The sequence below is a fragment of the Gouania willdenowi genome, chromosome 20 (assembly GCF_900634775.1).
Source record: "Gouania willdenowi chromosome 20, fGouWil2.1, whole genome shotgun sequence".
NCBI lineage: Eukaryota > Metazoa > Chordata > Actinopteri > Blenniiformes > Gobiesocidae > Gouania > Gouania willdenowi.
The window spans coordinates 6,530,694-6,554,247 of NC_041063.1; the positions used below are offsets into that span (position 1 = coordinate 6,530,694).

The following is a 23,554-nucleotide window of genomic DNA, read 5'->3' on the forward strand; positions in this document are numbered from 1 at the left end:
ATCTGTGATTCCTAAAGGGGACATATCATGCTAAATCTACTTTTTTATCCCTTAAATACATTTTGTTGTATATTTAGAGTGTTTAAAAGTACAGAAAAGTTCAAATTAGTCTCTTCAGGTGCTCCGTTGATATCTTTATATTCTGTTTTGGTCATATTTTTCAATCCGTTTTGATTTTTCTATTGTCCGTTACGTTTTTTTAAACGATAACGACAGTATTTGCAGCGGAACTGCCAAATTAGTACATCAACTCCAGGTCCAACACTTGGAGCAATCCGCCATTTTTATTTCTCGCTTTTATTTTGTAGTCCAAGCTCAAGGATGCCAAAGTTAAGAGAGGATAAGTCAAAATGTTGGGTTGTTGGATGTAGTAACCCACACGCTTCATTACACCGTCTCCCAGCATCAGAACCTTTTCAAAGTGCCTGGTTGAGTTTTATTTTTCACAGAAATGTACCCACATCTGTGGGTAAGGTCATTTTTGTGTGCGCGAAGCACTTCAAGGATGACTGCTTCTGCAACCTCCGCCAGTATAAAGAAGGATTTGCAGAAAGACTTTGTCTGATTGAGGGTTCAATTCCTTCTATCTTTGGAGACGACGAACAGAGCACTTCGGTAAGCTGTAAATAACGCTAAAAAGTGTGATAAGACGTCCCTGTCATTGTTTTGTTAGCATTAGCAGTTGCACCGTCTTCAGACTTCATATGTTAGCGCTGTGTGCTCGTTTTAGATCCTTGATGATATGGCCTACGTGATTTAATTTCAGTCTAAAGTTTTCATTAGTCATTTCATTTTGCCGTTTTTGTCCCCGAAAAGACTATTAAAACGCATTTCGTGACGTTAGCTTGGCGCTAGCGTTAGCTCAGTGCTTGTGTTAGCTCACTTGTTAGGGTTCTGCAGGTTCATCATCTTCATTTTCACCTCGCTCCGCTCGGTCCAACTCTGGCTCGAACATGTAAGGCTGGATGGACAAGTCTTCTGTTGTTGACATTTTGTAAATAACGTGTGAATAAAAAATTTATGCGCCGCTACATAGCCGTATCTCTTCTATCAAACTACAAAAATGGCCGAGCAGGGTGGAGTTGAACCGAGTGTCACCTAAAAAGGGGGCGGGGTATGAAGTGTCTCATTTGCATTTAAAGAGACAGCACCAAAACGAGTTGCTCTCAGATGCACATCAGAAAAGGGGTAGAAAAGGGGTGGAGCTATAATAATGAGGAATTAAGACCCAAGCATTGCAGTTCTGCTTTATATAGACCACAACTGTATGATTTATATCTAAAAAGGAAGGATTTAAATGCATGATATGTCTCCTTTAAATGGGGGTACGCGATGGCACTTCAGGGGTAGTTGAGAGAGAGAGAAAGAAAATTAACAAATGAAAACTAAATGTTTATTTGAATTGAAAATTATAACCACACTTAATATTACCAGCATCACACAAAACAAAAACACACAAAATAAGAGAACAATATAGTGAAAAATAAAAAGAAAAGACAAACAACAAAATACACAAAAAAAACAAAACAAATGATAATTAGAACATGAGCTGAAAATACAACGGTCAGTGTTGGTCCCACATCAGGAGGGAGATAACTGGAAATGATAAAAACTATAGAAATAAATCAATTCAGGAGCCACTAAATACTGTTTCAGTCCACTTTTACAAAATGAGATTACTTAAAATGTGCATCATCACTCATTCATTCCATCATTATGCTCTATAGTTGTTGTTTCACAGAATTCTGAGTAAAATGTATTAGTCGGATATAAGGGAGGTCATGGATTCAAAAGTAAAAAAATGAGGAACTTCAGCCTAAAAGGTTTGAGAACCACTGATTCAGATGATTCCACTACGCTACACATCTTTATTTCAAAAAGCTGCAGCGACATAAACTGGAAGCAGAATTTCAAAGGCCAAACCTTTAATAGTGTTGCTGCAAGCTTTAAAATGTCGGATTTTGTTCATTCGAGAAAAACGCCACCCGAAATTATTTCATTTTGTGCGTCAGTAATGATCTTCTTTTATACACATTTTGTAAAGCTATAATTCAAAGTAAACTTTCTGAATTTAAGTGAGGAATCTAAAACAAAATGTCCTTTGAGGTTCATTTGTAAATTTATTTTCCTTTGTGTTCACGAGGACCCTCCAACAGCCTGGGTGAGAAAAATTAAATATTTGCCAAGTTCAGTTTCTCTTCTGGTCTGTGCATGGCAGGTGATTATTAATGCCTGACGCTCTCATTATGATCAAAACCATGATTTGGAATTATGTTTTATAATTACACATTATCAGTACCTGGAGGAATAAATGAAAAAAAAAAAAACTCAGAAAAGCAGCGGCAGCCGTTTGATACTAAATTATTCTAAAAATCCAGCCGTGCAGAACTCTCAGAATGTCACCAGTCAGCTAACGGCTGCAATTTGGTTTCTTTCATAGATTTGGTCTGAAAATGCAACAATTTTGCTTAATTTTCCTACTTTGCACTTCATATTGTTGAGTTTTCGAGCTGCAGGCATTGGTTTTTACCACAGCGTTTAGCTTAAAGCAAGAGGGAGATGTTTCACATAGCAAAGCCTGATCTAATGCACTTATTGATTTATGGGTGCGTTCTGTCTTAATAAAAAAAAAGACTCACATGGACCTTTAGAGACACCAAGGCTAAAAGAGCACATATTATATTGTTAGCCTAGTAGTGTGATTGTCTTGTATCAGTATTCTCTTTATCATTACTTTAAATTAACTGCAGTGTTGGCCATAATAGGGGATGGAAAAATACCAATTCATATGGTACATTATTGCAATTATTTTGGGGACAATATAACGAAAAAAAAGTGATATTTCTCCATGGAATTATTGTTTTAGCACTAAAATGTCACTGAATTGTCAGAGACTGACTTGTGTAAATTGTTTGATCAAACTTTTGGGTAGGAAAAAATAATGACATTAAAATCTCAATGATCATTAATGTAGAGTAGGGCTGGACACTATGACCAAAAATGTATAACGGTATTTTTCAGAATTCTAACAGTTTCACAGTATATGATTTCTTTTTTTCATGCATAATCAGTCGTCAATCATCATTTTCTACTGGTTGAGAGAGGAATTACTGCAGTAGATTGACTGAGGATGGTCTACTTTACTGTCACGATGAGTGAATATTGTAGAATAATTCCACACTAGCTAATACAAGTTTGCATGGCCCCAGAAAATGATGCTGTTTACAAAGGACAGACACTTATGATTCTAATAAAGTGAGGAATCAGAATGCAAAAACTACTGTGTACATTTCACAAACATCTTTTATAAAACCAATACAAAAAGTAGTGCAACATGCCATAATTATACTTTTGCTTCAAGTTCAAGCCCAGGAACATTACACAGTATTCAAGTAAAACTAAAATGTACATTAATATGGGCTTTCAGGTATGTTCACATTCAAATAAATAGTACAACAAAGTGAACTGCACATTATGCAAAGGCAACTTGCATAATAAACACAAAAAGGTGTGGAACTAGCAATAATTACATTATTTATTTATTAATTTATTTGATTGGGACAGTGCATGTTAATGAACAAACATGGAATGCAATGCATTTAAACACTCCAGATTGTATCCAAAGGCTAATTTCCATCCGTAGTCCCACGGGCTAGGGTCACACAGGGGTCACAAAACATTGCAGAATAAAATGTACATCTACAGTATGTACATTATCAATAAATGATCAAAAGCCCTATATACAATAATCAAATTCGACTTACAAATTAATTCAGCTTCACAGACACTCATCCATGTTCACTTACATAATGTATTTATTACAGAATAAAGAACTTTATAATAAAATACAATAGGATGTAACAATTAATCGTAAGGCAGTTAAAAATCGATTCATAGGTATAACGATTCACATCGATGCTGTGAAAATTGAATCGCAGTACTTTTTTTTAACCAGCAGAGGGCGCTACCCAGAAGTGTTGGCGGCGAGCGAAATCTGCTAATACTTTCTTTCTGGCCATCTTCTACTCTTAGACATATTTATAAATGATTCATTACCTCTTTAGCACCGAAAGAATATCTGTAATATTACGTGAATATCTTTAAAAGTCACGTTTTTCTATTAGCTCTGTCTGCTAGCATAGCATCTCGTCTTCACTGCAAGAATATCTGCATGCCAACCGACCACTGGGTTACCAGCGCCCTCTGCTGGTTCAAACAAATATCTGACCTAAATACAGTAAAATGACCGTTTTTTTTTTTGTTTTTTTTAAGTCCAATTGTTAAGGCACAAAATACATTTTCAGTTGCACTTTTAAAAAGAAAAATAACTATTATGCAGTTTTGTATCGTTTACTATAGATCAGAATTTAAGTAATAAGCTTCTTCATTTGTATTATTTCTTTATTTATTTCATTTAAGATTTATTTTTGTTAAATTGCATTGTTTTGAGTAGTTTATCAAGGGATTATTTTGACAATGAAAAATAGTATAGTAGTTTCCCAAAAAAAATAAAGGAATATTTTTCAGTCATTTATATACAGTCCCATTTTGTAAAATAAATCGTGAGAGAATCGTATCGTGAACCCAGTATCGTGAATCGAATCGTATCGGGAGTTGAGTGAATCGTTACATCCCTAAAATACAACATACCCATTAATGTATGCAACTTTGGTTTTTCCCATAGCCATTTTTTCAACTGGGCTTTAAACAAACTATTATGTAGGGCATTCTCTAAGTGCTAAAGGAAGACTATTCCACAGGTTCCAACCTCAAACAGACAAGACCGTATGACCGAAGGTGGTGCACCTGTGGGGCATTATCAAGTCTCCTCTGGTAGACGCTTGCATGGTCCTCTGTGAATTATATTTCGATTTTATGAAGTCTTTCAGTGGTGGAGGAGAAAGGGAGTGTAGAACCTTGTATATCAGACAGGCCATTTTCAAATTGATCATATTTTGAAAATCCAATAGTCTATGATTTTTTAGAACATGACAGTAGTGGTAGGATAGCATTTTTTAGCAAGTGTTTTTAATGCCTTTTTGTAGAGACTTTCTATGGTTTTAAGTGTTGTGGGGCAAGCAAGAGACCAGGTAGTCAAGCAAAAGTCAAAATGAGAAATAATCATAGATATATGTATGTTTTAGCAGCATCCATGGTTAATTTATTTCAAATATGCCGGAAATTTTGAAGATTACTTGTGCCACTTTTTGACATGACTTTTGAAGCAAAGTGTTAGATAATGGACTACCCCTAGGTATTTCAATTCTGAGACCAGGTAAAGTTCCACTCCATTCAGAAAGACATTTGATCTGGTTACTTCAACATGGCATTTTGAGAAGTACATGCACACAATTTTTTCTGATGTTCAACATGAGGCATGAATCCTTGAGCCAGTTCCGCACAGAGGATAGAGCAGCTGTGAGATCTGCAGCTGCTTGTTGGATGGTTTTTGCTTGAATGTAGATTACTGTGTCATCCACATACATCTGCGAGAAGAGGTTTGGACAGGAATTTGGTAGGTTATTGATAAACAGAGAATAAAAACCGGCCCAAGGATAGACCCCTGTGGGACACCAACTCCAAAATCTAGACAGGGAGATTTGACATCATCTACTACCACATACTGTTTCCTGTGAGACAGATAAGATTTAAAGCACAAAAGTGCTTGATCCGAGACGTTGAATTGAGTCAACCTGGATATCAAAATCAGATGGTTTACAGAGTCAAAGGCTTTCTTCAAGTCTAAGAAGACAGATTACACATGTAGAAAAAAGTAAAAAAAAAAAAAATTGCATTGCTTTGAGGTCCAAATACACATCCAAACAAATAAAATGGTAAAACAAAATTATGCAACTTGCATTAGTTATTACTTCCTTTAAAAGTATTGCTTTGAAACCAGTATTAAACATATAAAAGAAATACAAAGTGCGCCTTGGCTCCTCCAAACAACAGACACGGCTCCTCTTTTTGGCACAAGTTCTTCTGTGTCATGTTCTACTAGTTCTGCAGCTTCAGAGCTTTCAATGTCTTTTTTATTCATTTACACCTGTTTACTGTTTACCTTCCCCTCCCAACTCGCAGTCGAACCATTCCTATTTAGAAGTGCAACCTTGAAAAAGGTCCGGTCTGAAATGCGGAGTAGCGTTCCTAACGTTGCGTAATCAAATACACTGATATGGCGGTATATTAAAAATTCATATTACAAAAATATAAACCGGTATTCGGTATGAACCGGTATACCGCTCAGCACTACTGTAGATTAAACACATTTCAGAGTAACTGATTGACTTGTGAAGTACATTATTTTTAGGAATTATGACTCGTATATTGCTTGTAGAAGTGTAATACTGAACTTTTGTTTTTTAATGATGAAAATAAGGAATTCAAAATTGGTTTAAAATTACTTTTGAATCGTAATAAATCAGATTTGTAATACATATTGAATCAGCATGCAAGTATCATGATAAATTGAATTAGGACAATCTATAAATTGTAACATTCATCACCCGAGCTTGTTTAATATACAAAATAATTAAATGTTCAACAGTACGTTGATACTTTTTGGTTATTCTTCTTTAAAATGACGTTCCCCCTTCTGTCAGTGATGCCGTGTTAGAAACAATAAATCCAAGCTTATTCACAAGAGCCGAGACTTGATGTTAAAGTACGCAGGGCTTAGTCTGTGTGTTCTCCTTATGATCACCGTCATAAGGAAAGCAGCTTCTCTATCAGACGAGTATCATTGGATAAAAGTGGAAACGATGAGTTTAAAGAAGAGCTTTGCATTCTTAATTAATTTACATAGTATTTAAGAAACAAGATGTAATAACAGCTTACGAACAACATATGAGGGAAAATAAAATTAAAAAAACACGTGTATCTAATTTACACTGACAGACTATAGAGGTGTGTAGAGTAATGTACTATAGACATGGGCAACTGGCAAGCACTGGGTCTAAATTTGTGCACACCAGTGTTAATTTCGTTGACCAAATATTTTCGTCATTATTTTCGTCACAAATATATTTTTGCAGACAAAAACAAAACGGAAACTAAAAAAGACGTCATTGATTGAAAATAAAACTATGACTAAATTGATTGACATTATCGTCAACGAATAAAGTACTAGACAAAAATAGACTGCCAAAAATCCAATCAAAAGATGGGAGAGATGTAGCCTGGAATCAATCCTAATCTCTTTGTATTATTCATATACCGTACAGGCGATTATTAGTCTGTAAGTGTTAACCAGTTCTGGTGGCTGAGCGAAGAAAGACAAGCAGGCGCAGGGTAACCAATCAAACAATGAGCGGACCTGACGACAACAGTTTGACAAGTAGGGATGTAACGATTCACTCAACTCCCGATATGATTCGAGTCACAATACGAGTTTCACGATACGGTTCTCTAAAGATTTATTCTACAAAATGAGACTGTAGACAAATGATGACTGAAAAATATTCCTTTTTTTTTTTTAAATCAGAAAAAAACTATAAAATGCTGTACCATTTTCCTTTATCTTTCACTGTAAAAAAAAAAAAATCCCTTGATAAACTATTCAAAACAATGCAATTTAACTAAAAATAAATCCTGAAAAAAAAAGAATACAAATGAAGAAGCCTCTTAATTTAAATTCTGGCTCTACAGTAAACAATGCAAAACTGCATAATAATGCAGAAATAGTGCAACTGAAAATGTATTTTGTGCCTTAACAATTGGACTTTAAAAAAAAAAAAAAAAGTCAGTGTACTGCATTTTCATCAGATATTTGTTTTTGACCAGCAGAGGTCGCTGGTAACCCAGGGGTCGGTTGGCATGCAGCTATTCTAGCAGTGTAGAAGAGATGATATGCTAGCAGACAGAGCTAATAGAAAAAAAATTGACTTTTACAGATATTCAATTAATATTACAGATTTTCTTTTGGTGCTAAAGGGGTAAGGAATCATTTATGAACATGTTTAAGAGTAGTAGGCGAGTCTGCCCATCGCCTACGCTTCTGGACGGACTCTTTGACATGACGAGTGTTGTTGTTTACGGTGCTTACAATAAGCAATTGTGGCAAGGTCAGGTCCAACATCACTCTCTAGGTTGCCAGTTTGTAATTACAAACAAATGCATGGCTGGATAGATTATTTGAAATGCGCCCTGCAGTTTTGATGTGTGCAATGCACAGCAGTACCGCTCACGTCACATGTGAGTGACGTCGTTAAAACAACAGAAGAATAAATAGATAGCACCCTCTGCGATTCAATTTTCAGAGTATCAACATGAACCTTGACACCTATGAATCGATTAACTGCCTTCCGATTATTCTTGACATCCCTAGTGACAAGCGTAGAAAAAGCTTAATAGAGATAACAATTTGACTATAACATGTCATCCAAAGAGTCCACGAGTGTCTCCTGTAAAGTCTTTAAAATTAGCTCTTCTCAACGTTAGCTCTCTTGTGAACAAATCACTGTTAATGATTTTATTTTGACACATCGTGAGACATGAAATGGTTAAATGATGGTATCAGGAATACTATCCTCCATGAAAGTGCACCACAAGACTATTTATTTCAATAAGTGTCGTACTTGCAGGAAAGGTGGTGGAGTTGCTGCCATCTTTAAATCAAAATTTCAGTGCAAATAAATTACATTTAGCGATTTTATCTCCTTTGAATATATGTCAAGAGTTTTTTTTAGTTGTTTACAGACCCCTAATATATTCTGGAGAATTCATGGATGAGTTTGCAGAACTGCTGTCAGTTGTATGCACTGAATACAACTTATTAATAATAACCGGTGACTTTAATATTCATGTAGACAATAACATGACAATACTGCCAAAGAACTATATGCTTTAATGGACACTTTTGGTCTTATACATGTGACTGGTTCGACACACACAAGGTCACACTTTGGATCTGGTTATCTCTAAAGTAGGGATGTAACAATTCACTCAACTCCCGATACGATTCGATTCACAATACTGGGTTCACGATACGATTCTCTCACGATTTATTTTACAAAATGGGACTGTATATAAATGACTGAAAAATATTCCTTTATTTTTTTGGGGAAAATACTATACTATTTTTCATTGTCAAAAGAATCCCTTGATAAACTATTCAAAACAATGCAATTTAACTAAAAATAAATCTTGAATGAAATAAATAAAGGAATACAAATGAAGAAGAAGCTTATTATTTAAATCCCGTTCTATAGTAAACAATACAAACTGCATAATAGTTCTTTTTCTTTTTAAAAGTGCAACTGAAAATGCATTTTGTGCCTTAACAATTGGACTTAAAAAAAAACAGTCATTTTACTGTATTTAGGTCAGATATTTGTTTGAACCAGCAGACTGCGCTGGTAACCCAGTGGTCGGTTGGCATGCAGATATTTTGCAGTGAAGAAGAGATGCTATGCTAGCAGACAGAGCTAATAGAAAAACGTGACTTTTACAGATATTCACGTAATATTACAGATATTCTTTCGGTGCTAAAGGGGTAAGGAATCATTTATGAATATGTTTAAGAGTAGAAGATGGCCAGAAAGAAAGTATTAGCAGATTTCGCTCGCCGCCAACACTTCTGGGCAGCGCCCTCTGCTGGTTCAAAAAAGTACTGCGATTCAATTTTCACACCATCGATGTGAATCGTTATACCTCTGAATCGATTTTTAACTGCCTTACGATAAATCGCTACATCCCTACTCTAAAGGTGTTGATATCTCTGCTGTTGATGTAAGAGACTTAGCTCTATCTGATCATTTCTGTGACCTTTTTTGACTTAGAGACATCTTTAACATCTGTTCCACCTACTTCTGTGTGTTTAAAGAAAAGGTACATAAATGACAACACGTGCACAGTTTATGGAAGCCATAGCAATGACACCAACATTGAGTGCTGAGACAGTTGATAATCTCAATACAAAAGTCTGTAATGTCATAGATGTGGTGGCTCCAATCAAAACTAGGAGAAAACCAAACACACAGCAAACACCTTAAAGGAGGATTGAGATAATGCAAAATTTGAAATCTGACTGTAGAAGAGCTGAGCGTAAATGGAGATCAACAAAACTCCAAATTAATCTAGAACTATACAAAATAAGTCTGCGAAAATTCAATGATGGCTTGTTCAAAGCGAGGCAGAAATACATTTCTGAACTTATTGCTAAAAACGTCAACAACTCTAGCACATTGTTTTCTGTAATTGAAAAGCTCACAACCCCCCCAGATCAGATAGCCCCTGAATTACCGGCGTCAGCTGGAAAATGCAATAAATGTGCTGTATATTTCAATGAAAAAATACAATCAATAAAGTCAAACATCAGAACAAACCAGAAAATTAACAAAAAGCTTGAACAGCTTCAACCACTGAGGGATGAGTCAACTACAATGTTAGAGTTTATTACAGTGAACCCAAAAACAATAGAGGAAACTGTTCAGCAGCTGAATCCATCAACGTGTTTCCTTGACACAATACCCTCAAACTTCTTTAAAACTGTTGTAAAGTCATTTCTTACTGATTTGTGGGGGGGTCTGGCATGCTCGGTTGGAGAGAGGTTGGAGAGGGCGTTAAGAGAGAGGTCATTTAGGTTAGAGAGAGACCGGAGAGGGTCCCATTCCTCTCTCAAACACTCCCTCTATGTCTGCTTCTTCCCTTGTGTGTTTGCTCCTGTACTCCTTCTGGCTTTTGTCTTGCAGGTCCGTGGGATCCTCAGTGTGGAGTTACAGAGTCTCAACAACTCTGTCTCCACCCTTTCCTCTGCACACACCCAACACAGCATAACGTGGATGGCTGTTCATCATAGGAATGGGATCCACACAAGGTTCCTGCTGCTTAACAGAAGGCTTTCCTTGCCACCATGATGAATTCATGTTGGGTGTGGGATACATATGTATATGTATATACGTATATATGCATATGTGTGTATCCATAAAATGAAGAGTCCGTCCTTAAGACTGCTCTACTGTAAAGTGTCTTGAGATACCATTGGTTATGATTTGGCGCTATACAAATAAAAGATTGATTGATTGATTGGTGTCAGATAATTAACTGCTCATTCCAATCAGGCACCGTACCAAAATCCCTGAAAGTAGCTGCTGTGAAACCTCTGTTAAAAAAAAGAACATGGATGACTCTATACTGGCGAACTATAGACCAATCAGCAATCTTCCATTTATGGCCAAGATCATTGAGAAGGTGGTCTTCAACCAACTGAGTCAACTCTTAACATTCAACAAAATATTTGATACATTTCAGTCAGGTTTTCGTTCTCGTCACAGCACAGAAACTGCTCTTGTCAAAGTGATCAATGACATAAGGTTGAACACTGATTCAGGAAAAGTATCTGTTCTCATTCTATTGGATCTAAGTGCTGCATTTGACACTGTAGATCATACAATTTTGTTGCACAGATTGCAAACATGGGTTGAACTAAATGGAAAAGTAATGCAATGGTTTAAGTCCTACTTGGAGGAGCGAAGTTATTTTGCAAGCATTGGAAACTTTAGATCTGAGAAATTACCAATGTCCTGTGGGGTACCTCAGGGCTCTGTTCTTGGACACCTTCTGTTTAGCCTTTATATGCTTCCTTTAGGACAAATTTTAACTTCCTTCAACTAAATCATAACAAGATGGAGGTGACTTTGGTAACAAGGAAAAGAGGACTGCTGTCAGTGAGTATCTTGAGTCTCAATCTTTAAAAGCCAAAGACCAAATCAAAAACCTTGGTGTTCTGATTGACTCAGATCTGACATTCAGCAGTCAGATCAAATCTATCACAAAAACAGCTTCTACCACCTAAAAAAACATCTCCAGAGTGAAAGGTTTAATGACTTAATGAAAGATCAGGAGAAACTGGTCCATGCTTTTATCTCCAGCAGACTGGACTATTGTAATGGTCTTCTAACTGGAATGGCCCAAAGGAACATCAAACAGCTACAGCACGTAAAGCACATCGAGTTGCCTTGTGTATGAAATGCACTATACAAATTTGCCTGGCCTCTTCTTATGTGGTTTCAACAATATATCGAGATCTTTTAAAACAGAGCAGAGCGCAGCTTTGAAGGTTTTGTCCTTGTCGGCTGCCATGTTTGTTTTAATAATGCTTTGCGCAGTGGATAGGATTTTTTTTGTTTTGTATGAATTGAGTTGGAAATTAATACTTATTGCACATTTTTGTTTGCATTATTATGTGACAAAAATACCATTTGAAACTTGACAGTCTGTGTTATTCATACTGCTTTTATATCGAAATACAGACAGTTATGTTGAAATAAAGTTAAATATGTGTTTTACATATTACATACACACACAAATTACAGTATGTTTAGTTGGTTTCCTATACCAGCGGTACAAAACTGTCTAGTAAATTTGTTATTGATTTAGTCTACTAAAATTGCTTGGTATTTTAGTCGATTAAAACAAATCAGATGACTAAGTCTTCACTAAAACTAAAAAGAATTTTAGTCAAAAGACTGACAAAAACTAAATTAAAATTTCTTGTCAAAATTAACACTGGTGCACACAAGACCTCAAAAACAATACACAAAACAGCAAAAATACTCCATAAAACAAACATTTACAAAAAAATACACAAAAATCAGACATTTACAGAAAAATATGTGACAGCTCAACAAATATACAAAAAATAACAGAAAAATGTACAAAACATTAACAAAAATAACTTAAAACAAACAAGAGAAAAAAATACAAAATGATTTAAAAACAAATATATATAAAACTACAAAAACATTTTTTGTGAATCTTATTTTCATAATAGGTTAAAAAAAACGTGTGAAATTTCAGTTCCACATTTCTCCAGTAGAACGCCAACAAAAATATACAAAAGGTCAACAGATATACACAAGATAACAAAAATGTACAAAATATTAACAAAAACTGACTATAAATATAGGTAATATATATGTGCATAAATGACTATAAATCACATTTTTGTGGCCTCGCTGTGATAAAAATAGCCTATGAAATTTATAGAGGATTCTCATCTTCACAATAGATAATAAAGAAACAAAAATGATCAATATATCAATGAGTCTGGGCTTGTAAACAGTAAATTGTCTATATATAGTTGCTTCATAGTGAAATGTGTCAAGAAGTAATTGAATAAAACAAAAGCCACATTTCCCTAGCTGTAAACTTTCAGCACCACAGTGAGTGGACAGTTCCACATTTCTCCAGTGGAAGCAACACAACATCGTCCCTTTGAGCAGGAAACCAAAGATTAATGCTGGGTTAATACACAGATAACATCCAGACATACAGAGAGGAGAGGATCATGGGAACAATGAGCTAAGGCTCGTGTGTGTGTGTGCACATGGATGGAAAAGAAAAGTTACAGGTTCACTGTTTTAGCATCAGTAACACACTAAACTGGCAACAGACTGCAGCGTGGATCCCACAACTATAGGAATAAAGAAAAAAAAAAAAGCCAAAATCTGCATAAATAAAAGGTTTAACTAATAATAAACATGTCAGGAGAATAATACCCAACTTTTCCTTTAATTGTAAAATCGGCACAATAAAATCACAAGTTAATGGTCTCTGTATGACAATGATAAGGCATGTCATTTATTTTTATTTCTCTCCATAGGAAGTTATGTCCTTCTCTAGTAGAAAAAACAACATTCTCCATTTGAGCAGAAAAATACACAAAAAAGAACAATAACTCCCAAAAAACAACTGAAGAGTTAATAAAATGTCAACAAAAAAGACAAAAAAAATAAACAAAATGAGAGAGAAAAAAACAGAAAACAACTTGTAAAAACAATACATATACAAAAATATTTATTTGCATTTGTAAAGAATAATGTTCCTCCACTGCCTTACTATGTGCTATATTTCTCATTACTTACAGTAAAACCCCACTTGTTTCTATATTTTCTGTACCGTTATCGCGACCAATATCCATTACTTATTTTATTTATTTATTAGTTATTTATTCTTTTCTGTATTTGGCTTTTTGATTGCTTTCTCTTTGCATCTTTGGCTGCTGTAATGTGAATTTTCCCACTGTGGGATAAAATAAAGTATAATCAAATCTTAAGTACACAAAAGCCAGACATAAATACACAAAAGGTCAACAAAAATACAAAAAAATAATTGAAAAAATTACAAAATGTCAAGAAAAATGACAAACAATTAAAATAGGGAAAAAAAATACATAAAATAACTTTAGAACTGAAGAATTTACAAAATGTCAAATAAAATGAGTTAAACAAAATGAGAAATAAATTATAGAAAATAAAAAACCTACACATTTATATTAAAAAGATTTACATCTGTAAATAATAATGTTCCTCCACTGTCCTACTATGTGCAGTATTACTCAGTAGTCATTGTAAAACCCCACTTACTGCTTATTTATATATTTTCCATACGGTTATCTTGACAAATAGCTATTATTTATTTTTTTAATCTTTTATTATTTCTTTTTTTCCTTTCTGTGTTTGTACTTATAGCTTTCTTGCTCTTTGTGTCTTTGGCTGCTGTAACATGTTAAAATAAAGTATAATTTAATTTAAATACACAAAAACCCAAAATAAATACAGAAAACGGCAACTAATACACAAAAAAATAACTGAAAATGTACAAAACAACAACAAAAACACACAAATGGTCAACAAAGATAAACAAAATAACTTGTAAAATATTTACACATTTACATAAATACCAACCAAAGACCAACCAAAAAAAAAAAAGACAAAAGGACATGTATACAAAAAAAAAAAACACTGAAAATGTACAAAACATCAACAAAAAATGACTTAAAAACAACAAAAATACAGAAACCTCTACAAAAATCAAATTTCTGTTAATCTTATTTTCAGTCCGTTAAATTTCCATTATTTTCCTTTAAATATGCTGATGCATTTTTAGGGAGCTCATCATTTATTTACAGTCACACATCTGTCAAAAAAAAAAAAAAAAAAATGCTCCACACACACACACACGAATTCTCATTAAATAATCTGAGCTAATCACACACAAACAGGTGTGTTATATTAATCATTAGCAGCAGGAGATAAGAACGCTTCATTTACAAACTATAATCCAGCTTTGATGCAGAAACACGTAGAGAATAAAGAGCACAGCTGCGTGTGCGTGTGACTCACCATGGACGGATAGAACCAGAACAGAGTGAGATAGAGGACGCTCCTCCACAGGAGAACCAGGCTCCACATGCTGCTACCGGTGGTTGTGCTTCTTCTCTGCGGTCACTGTCAGTCAGTCACACCGGGGACGGAGCGCACGGACGGCGGCTCTGCTCAGCAGCCACGCGCTCAGCCTCACCGACACATCACCACCGGAGCTCCTCGCGCTCCAAACGAAGACAGGAAAAAAGTTTGGAGCGTGGACGGAAGTGTTTAAATAGTCAGACACGCCCACAAACCGCAGGGGGAGGAGCTGAGGGCGGGGCTTCAGTGGATGGGCGGATTCATCCGTGGATGGATGGATGGATGGATGGATGCATTATGATGGATTGGATGGATTAATGCATAAATGGATGGATGGATGGATGGATGGTTGCATGGATAGATGGATGGATGGTGGATGCATTATGATGGATTGGATGGATTAATGCATAAATGGATGGATGGATGGATGGATGGTTGCATGGATGGATGGATGGATGGTGGATGCATTATGATGGATTGGTTGGATTAATGCATAAATGGATGGGTGGATGGGTGGGTGGGTGGTTGAATGGATGATGGATACATGGATACATGGATGGATGGATGGATGGATACATGGATGGATGCAAGATGGATGCATGATGGATGGATGATGGATACATGGATGGATGGATTAATGCATAGGTGGATGCATGGATGGATGGATGGATACATGAATGGATGCAAGATGCATGCATGATGAATGTTTGGATGGATGGATGGATGGATTAATGCATGGATGGATACATGGGTGGGTGGATGCATGGATGGATGGATGGATGGATGGATACATGGATGGATGCAAGATGGATGCATGATGGATGGTTGGATGGATGGATGGATTAATGCATGTATGGATGGTTGCACGGATGGATGGTTGCATGGATCAACCATAGTTAAGCTGCAGTCCATCACAATACACATTGAATTTTGGTTTACTAGTGTAGGTATTCTCAATCTGAGGGTCAGGACCCCATTTGGGATCACGAGACACTGGGAGGGGGTCGTCAGATGCCTTTAAGAAACTAAGAATATTTTTTGAACAAATTGAGGCATTTTTTGCTTATTTTTACATATTTTTCTGCAACAACACCAAACTTGTCATATTTTAACCTATTTTCATCACTTTTTTTTGCCATATTTTTGTTCCTTTTAATGCATTTTTTCTACATTAGTTAGACATTTTGAGCACTTATAAACACTTTCCAACACTTTTCCACCTTATATCTCATATGTTGACCCATTATTGTCACTTTTTACTTCTTTTCACCATATTTCATGCTTATTTTGGCCAATTTAACCACAATCACAATATGTCAGGGTCATTATTTTTCATTTTAAACTAATTGGAGCCAATAGATCATTGTTAAACATAAATGACCATCATCTCCACAATTTTTGTATTTTTAGATTTTTGTCTATTTTTTATTTATTAATTTTTTTTCAGAATTTTTGACAGTCTAGGCCTGGGCAATATATCGAGATTCAAGATATATCAAGTTTTCTACTTTTGTTACATAGTAAATTACATTATCATCTATATCAATAATATTTTTATTGTATAGCTTGTTTTATGTTCAAATTTAATTCCAGCAGGAAGCTACCAGGCTCCTCTCCTTTGGAATCAGCTCCTAGTCTTAGTACGGGAGGCAAAGACGAGGAGCCTCGGTCTCCACCTTTAAAAGTAAACTTTAAACCTACTTATTTGCTAAAACATATACCATATGAACTAAAAACTAAGATTATATAGTAGAACACCAACACTATATTCAAACACAATCCACCATTTACACATAGCTCTAATGGGCTGCAATGGGATGATGACCAGTCAGACACAGTTGTGCCGGATTGTAGCCAACCCCCTACTTCTGAACCTCGTTGTATACCCATTACAATGCTCACACTGCTTACACTTTACACTGGTGTCCATCCCATATTCATTCTCATTCCACTGTAATTCTTGTATCATGTTTTTCTGCAGTCAGTGCCTTCTCCTCCTCCTCCTTCTCTCATTTTTCTGTTTCAAGTGTCGTGAAGCTGATGATGGCAGTTCCTGATCAATGGTTCATGGCTCAACTAGTCTGGGACACTCAGATGTTCTATCTCTCTATCTTGTTCTGTTTGTCCTTCTGTCCACTAACCCCAACCAGTCGACGCAGATGGCTGCCACCTCTGAGCCTGGTTCTAACGGAGATTTCTTCCTGTTAAAAGAAAAACTGTTAGAGGGGAGTTTTTTTCTTCCTACTGTTGCTTATGTTTGTTCGTGTGGACTTGTTGGGTTTTTTAAGTAACGTGAGTACATTACTTTTACCTCTGCTACTAAGAGCAAAATCCTAAAAAATATTCATGATCCCTAATTCAGGTCGGACAAATTCCATCAAAACATTCCTACCAATTCAGAAAAAGCTTTTTTCATGCATTGCTCTGTTCTGGGATTTTACTGGTAATCTGACATTTTAAACAATATAAAACAGGATGAATTGAAAGACCTATCACCAGTTAAAAAGCACTGGGCATTGAAGCACTCTAGCGTTTCTGTGTCATTAGAAGTCACTCTGAGCTGAATCTGTAGTTTTTTCACCAGGTGAGGCTCCGCTCTGTGCTCACACGTTTATATGGTTTGATGAATATGTCATGGCTGAGTTATTCATAAAACTATTCATCAGTGGTGCAGCAGTGGAAATGAGACGAGCTGTAAGCGGTGAAACATGCAGTTCAGGCTTTGGCAGTAAACACGTTTTCATCATCTCATCAATGGTTGTTGGTCAGAATCTGACAGAGCCTGAACTTACTGACGCATCTAATCTTTGTTCCTTTTGTGAAGCTCCTCGTTTCTGAACCATCCTTTTTCTCTTTCTGGAAATTCAAGAATAAACTAGGCAAGGCGTGTATTTGCAAGGCAAATGTTTGGCAGTTGAAAATTTAAAAAATTGGCAAAAATGACAACCTGTATCCCAATTTGTTGACAAGTTTGCTCTTTTTACTAATTAAATTGAAAGTGATAATGCAGGAAAAACCAGAAGACTGACCTTGACCTTAAATATGACCTTAAATATGAGCGAAGGTGAAGGTCACACATTGAAAGGAAATGTTGTTCAATGGTACCAGTCTGAGCACTGTATCTCAATTTGTGGCCAAGTTATAGGGAAAATTATTTTTTGTTTTGTTTTGGCTGAGCTTCGTCAACATTGGCTGAGCTTCGTTGACTTTGTTGACGCGACCTTGACCTCGACATTTTTTGCCCCTATGAGATGAGATTCTGCATTAATAGCCTAGGAGGAGTTCCACGACAAAGGAGATGCAAAAGAAAAATAATATGAACTCCTACGATGGATTTGAGGAAATACATTTAAGGAAATAAACTCTACTTTTGCATTGATTCTATTCTATTAATGGTTTGGAATATTTTAGAATGATTAGTGAATATATATATATATATATATATATATATATATATATATATATATATGAGCTTACAACTGAAAACATAGTAAGAATTGTAAAACACAGTGAACAATATGTAATAGGGTAGTAAATAATATTACTCTATGTACATTGTTTATGTATATAGATGTATGTATAGGTGTATATCTGTATACATATGTATGGGTGCATATATGTGTATGTATATATAATAGTAGCACATAGATAATTGGTTATACTGGTTATAAAGGGCGTAGGATTAAATAAGTCAGACTTCTTTCTACTCCTTTTTTGAACGTGTAAATGTTTTATTGGAATATTTTTTTACCTTGTGTTTTTGACTTGTTTTGGAAATTAATTTGTTTTGTGACATTCCTTTTGTTTTAAATGTATTGTTTTTGTTTTTACATGTTCAAATATAAATAAATCAATCCAAAAAAAAAAAACAAAACTGGATATCAGTGATAGTTAAGCCCTGTACTCATACTTGGTTTACTTGTGCGTTATTAGACTTTACTCGTGAAGCATTAAGTGTTACTAGTACTACCAGTAGACTCTAGTGATTAGATTTTATTTAAATCAATGTAAATGATAACGTCAAGCGACCTCCCTTCATGCGACGCGATTCACACAATTCCAGTGACTTAATTGCATGATCTGAGTTGCTGGAAGTGGCTCAAAGTTGAAAATTTAGAACTTTTAAACCAATTTCAAATGACACAACATCCAATCGGCGACAAGTAGAAACATGGAGGAAAGAGTCATGGCTGTATGAGGCTACCCAGTCCTGTACGACACATGTGCTCCTTTAAAAAGGAGCAAGCATGGGTGAAAGTCAGCCAAGACGTACAGTGGTAGGATCAGCCATGTTTTATTTTAAAATTAAAATTGAACCGGAAACGGTCTTTGAAATTGGCGGTAGACGAAGCGAACAAAAAGCGCAACTATATTCAAGCAACTCATCACGGACGAATTAAGCAACTGTAATCAGTGAAGTCGTGTTCCGTGTTAATGCATCTTTGAGATTTTCTGTCAAATTATATATCAGAATCAGAAAAAACTTTATTTATCCCCGAGGGCATATATGTATATTTAAAACATGAATAATAAGGTGCCAAATACAGTAGTACATGTTTTGAAAAATATATGCCCTATGTAATATATAATATTATAGACAAGAAGGTCCTGGGTTCAAGCCCTGGTGTTTACACTTGGGTCTTTTCTGTGTGGAGTTTGCATGTTCTTGTGTGACTTTTCTCAGGGTACTCCAGCTTCCTCCCATTATCCAAAAAACATGACCATTAGGTTGATGGGAGTCTCTAACTTGGCTGCAGAAGTGAGTGTTTGGCTGGTTGGGTGTGTGTGTGTTCCCCAGCAATGGACTGGCTCCCTGTCCAGGGTGTACCCCCAAGTAAGGCCCAATGAGAGCTGGCGTTAGACACGAGCAGACCCCCCACGACCCTGAAAAAAGGAACAAGCGGGTCAGAAAATGGATACACAGTATATATACAGTTATAGTTTTATATAGTCAGCAGTAATCATTTACTAATTCATTTTCATTTATTTTGTTTAACCAGCATTTATTAATCAGTAATGTAAATTGGTACTCGGCATTGAGGCACTCTGAGGAAAAATGGGCAGCTGCAGTATCTCAAAAGCCCACAGTGGTGGTGATGGTTATTTCAACCCTCCACTTACTGGTTAACACCAAATAAGAGAAAAATGATCAAATTACAAAATCACAACAAAAACACAAAAAAAGAATACACAAAAAATGTCTCCAAAACGACAACAGAAACACACGAATTGGCTCATAACACACAAACCAACTAAAAATAAACAAGATGAGAGGAAAATAGGATAAATGACTTCAAAAACATGCATAAAGCGTTAGTAAAAACACACAAGACAACAACAGAAAGTGCAAAATGAGAAAAAGAATTACACAAAATAACTACAAAAAACAAGAAAAAACAAGTAAAAGACACCAGAAACACATTAAATAACAACTAAAACGTATTGCTCTTCCCTGTAAAAATGCTCAGATTGGACATTATTTTAAATGCTGACATGAATGTTGATAAGAAAATCCATTTTTTTTGGCCCCGCTGTGATAAAAGTTGCCCGCCTCTGCCCTCGCCCATTACTGACCCAAGCAGGATATGAACTAGAAACGAGGCTGTTTTTAAGAAATTCTCACATAAAATTTACAGTGAAAAAAAAGACATTTCTTGTTTTTTGATTTGATTTGGACATAACTGACATTACATTTAGCAAAAACTCATCTATAAATCATTATTTAGGATAAAAGCGCTCTTAACAATCAAATGAAGCTTCACAGCAGCATAATGAAATGTTAATGGAGCAGTTTAAATTGGAGCTGGTTCACAGGGTTAAACTGGAGTAATTAAAATCAAACAGAGCAGCAGCAGGAATTCTATGTTCTTTTAGAAGATTGTGTTTGAGAACAATGGACTCTACCATTAACATCTATCTATCTATCTATAGATATATATAATGCTCTTGTATTATTCACTGGGTTATATAGGCTGTACTCAGAGGGACGGTATTTGTTTTGCAGATTCAAAGCTTCAACCTCTATTCAGTCGTTCTTCGTCCTGAAAGAAGCTCAAACTCAGCTCTGCACAATACTCTTCATCGTCTTCGTCATTTCTGAGAACCATCAAAGAGTCGTGGACTCATCAACGGCAGCAGGACAACAGGAAACTCCTTTCACTCGCGCTGAAAGCTTCTTCTATATGTACACACTAGAGATTATCCGATGTATATAGGTCGGTAAAGGTTAATGCATCACAGCCGAAGCATGAGTGTAAAATGTCAACACATTTTCTCTGCACTCTGTGCCTAAATGAGAAAAACTCACTGACTGATTTGATCGACTCACTGGGAAGAGTTGGAAAGCGTAGAAGACATGAGGAACTGGTGCACCAGGGGAGGGCACATGTGGTGACTTGTGTGGCCTCCAATATAAATGCACAAAATTATTTCACAATACACACAAAATGATAGAAAACACGAAACAGCAAAAAAAAAAAACACACAACATGACGCCCCAAAACATACTAGTTTAAAGAAAAAACACACAAAAGGACAACAGAAATACACAAAAACAACAAAAATACAACAAATATTCAAAGAGCAAAAAATATACACAAATTGACACAAAATGATTCTCAAAAACATACAACTTTACAAAAAACCCACAAAAGGATAATAGAAATAGAGAAAAAAACAACAAAAATGACTCAAAATGAAACAATGAAAAACACAGACAACAAAAATACAAAAAGTATACAACAAAAACTCAAGAAGCACATGAAATGACATAAGTAATGCCATGTCAGTAATTTGTAATGTAAAAATTCCTACTATATAATGCTGAACTCCAAGGTCCTGTGACAATACTAATCCAATGCAAATAGGCGTGATTTGGACCAAAATGGGTGGGACCTGAAACCGTGCACCCAGTGCCGGCCCCAGCCTCTCTGGCACCCTTGGTGAGATTTTCAGTTGGTGCCCCCTTATATGCCGTTTTTTAAACCAAGTAATTGATTTTTACATCATTGTTATATTATTATTATCAGAATATTTTTTAACACTTACATAGTGGTCGTCACCATATTCACACAGATGCTTTACATAAGGAGAAAACATGAGCAAAATTAGTTTTTTGACATTTTATTTAATTTTGATAAAAGGGTTTCAAATACACATATAAAAAAACACAAACAAGTAAGTAAAAGCCAATTTAAATATCTTAGTTACACTTTCAAAATACAACTTATTAATATTATTAGAGTAATGCATTGCACAAAATCAAGACACAAATAAATGATAGATAGATAGTGGTGGGTTGGCTCATCAAGTATTCTTTTTAATTTCAATACTTATGACTAAAATGTTTCACTATTGACATTCACATTTTGTGAAAAGATACAAAACTTCCAATTTATATATATATATATATATATATACTGAAATTGCAGTAATGAACACACATCAACTTAAACAATTACAGTTCACAGAGGTATTGCACAAAGAAACTATTTAGTAAAAATAGTGTTATTTTCTGGTGGTGCTTTATAAAGCAGCTTTAACCAACACAAGCTTAAAAAAAAAAAAAGCCCCTATCCATTCATCCTTTAGTCCAGCCTTACGAGTTTATTCTCCTGGTTTTTCTGGCAGTGAAGTCATCGATGACGTCGTCACATTTCCTCAGTGAATCTGAAGGGGAAAAAAGAATGTGAACCCACTGGCTCGTCTATCAATCAAACCAAGTCATAGGATGTGCATGTTGTGACTAGAAATTGATAAATATATAGATATTTATAAATAGAAAAAAACTGTACAAATTTAATATGTAGCACAATGCAAATAAAAGTAGATGAAAGTTATTTATTATTTATGAAGTAGATTGACACAGAATACTAATAAAACACAAGTTTACATGTACAATACAGTTTCATTTAAAAATAAAAAGGTCTCGGCTAAATTAGAAATATTACATTTCTTTTTAATAATTTATGCATCTGTAAAATGTTTACCAATCTATAGATCATGTCAAGTCATTTATACACATACATATATACATATAGATTAAATAAATAAGGCCCCCTGTATAAAACACAAACTGTGACGTCACTCCTTACATGAACTGTACATAATAATACATAGTTCTCTTAAAATGACATTAAACTACAATATAATAAATTAATAGACCACTGTTGCCATGCAATCAATAATTTTGTTGAGCTAGCATTTTATTGCTAACATACCTTAGCATGGTCGCTCTGCTAGCTTGTTTGACTATCATGGATTAATAAATTGTCATGGATCTTCAAACACTGACTTACCTCTGGCTTTTCTACATTTTCCTCCTCTTCTTTCCATTTTTTCTTCCCTGGGCACCAGTTCATTCGTTG

At 35.3% G+C, this 23,554-nt stretch overlaps 1 protein-coding gene across 1 annotated transcript in view; it reads right to left on the bottom strand.

Annotated features, from left to right (window-relative positions):
- Positions 1-15,327, bottom strand: part of olfm3a (olfactomedin 3a) — a 52,503-nt gene extending 37,176 nt beyond the window's left edge. The window contains 1 exon segment of the mRNA XM_028435055.1: positions 15,126-15,327. Coding sequence (XP_028290856.1) covers positions 15,126-15,194 — 69 coding nt within the window. The 5' untranslated portion in view covers positions 15,195-15,327.
- Between the last annotated feature and the right edge of the window lie 8,227 nt (positions 15,328-23,554).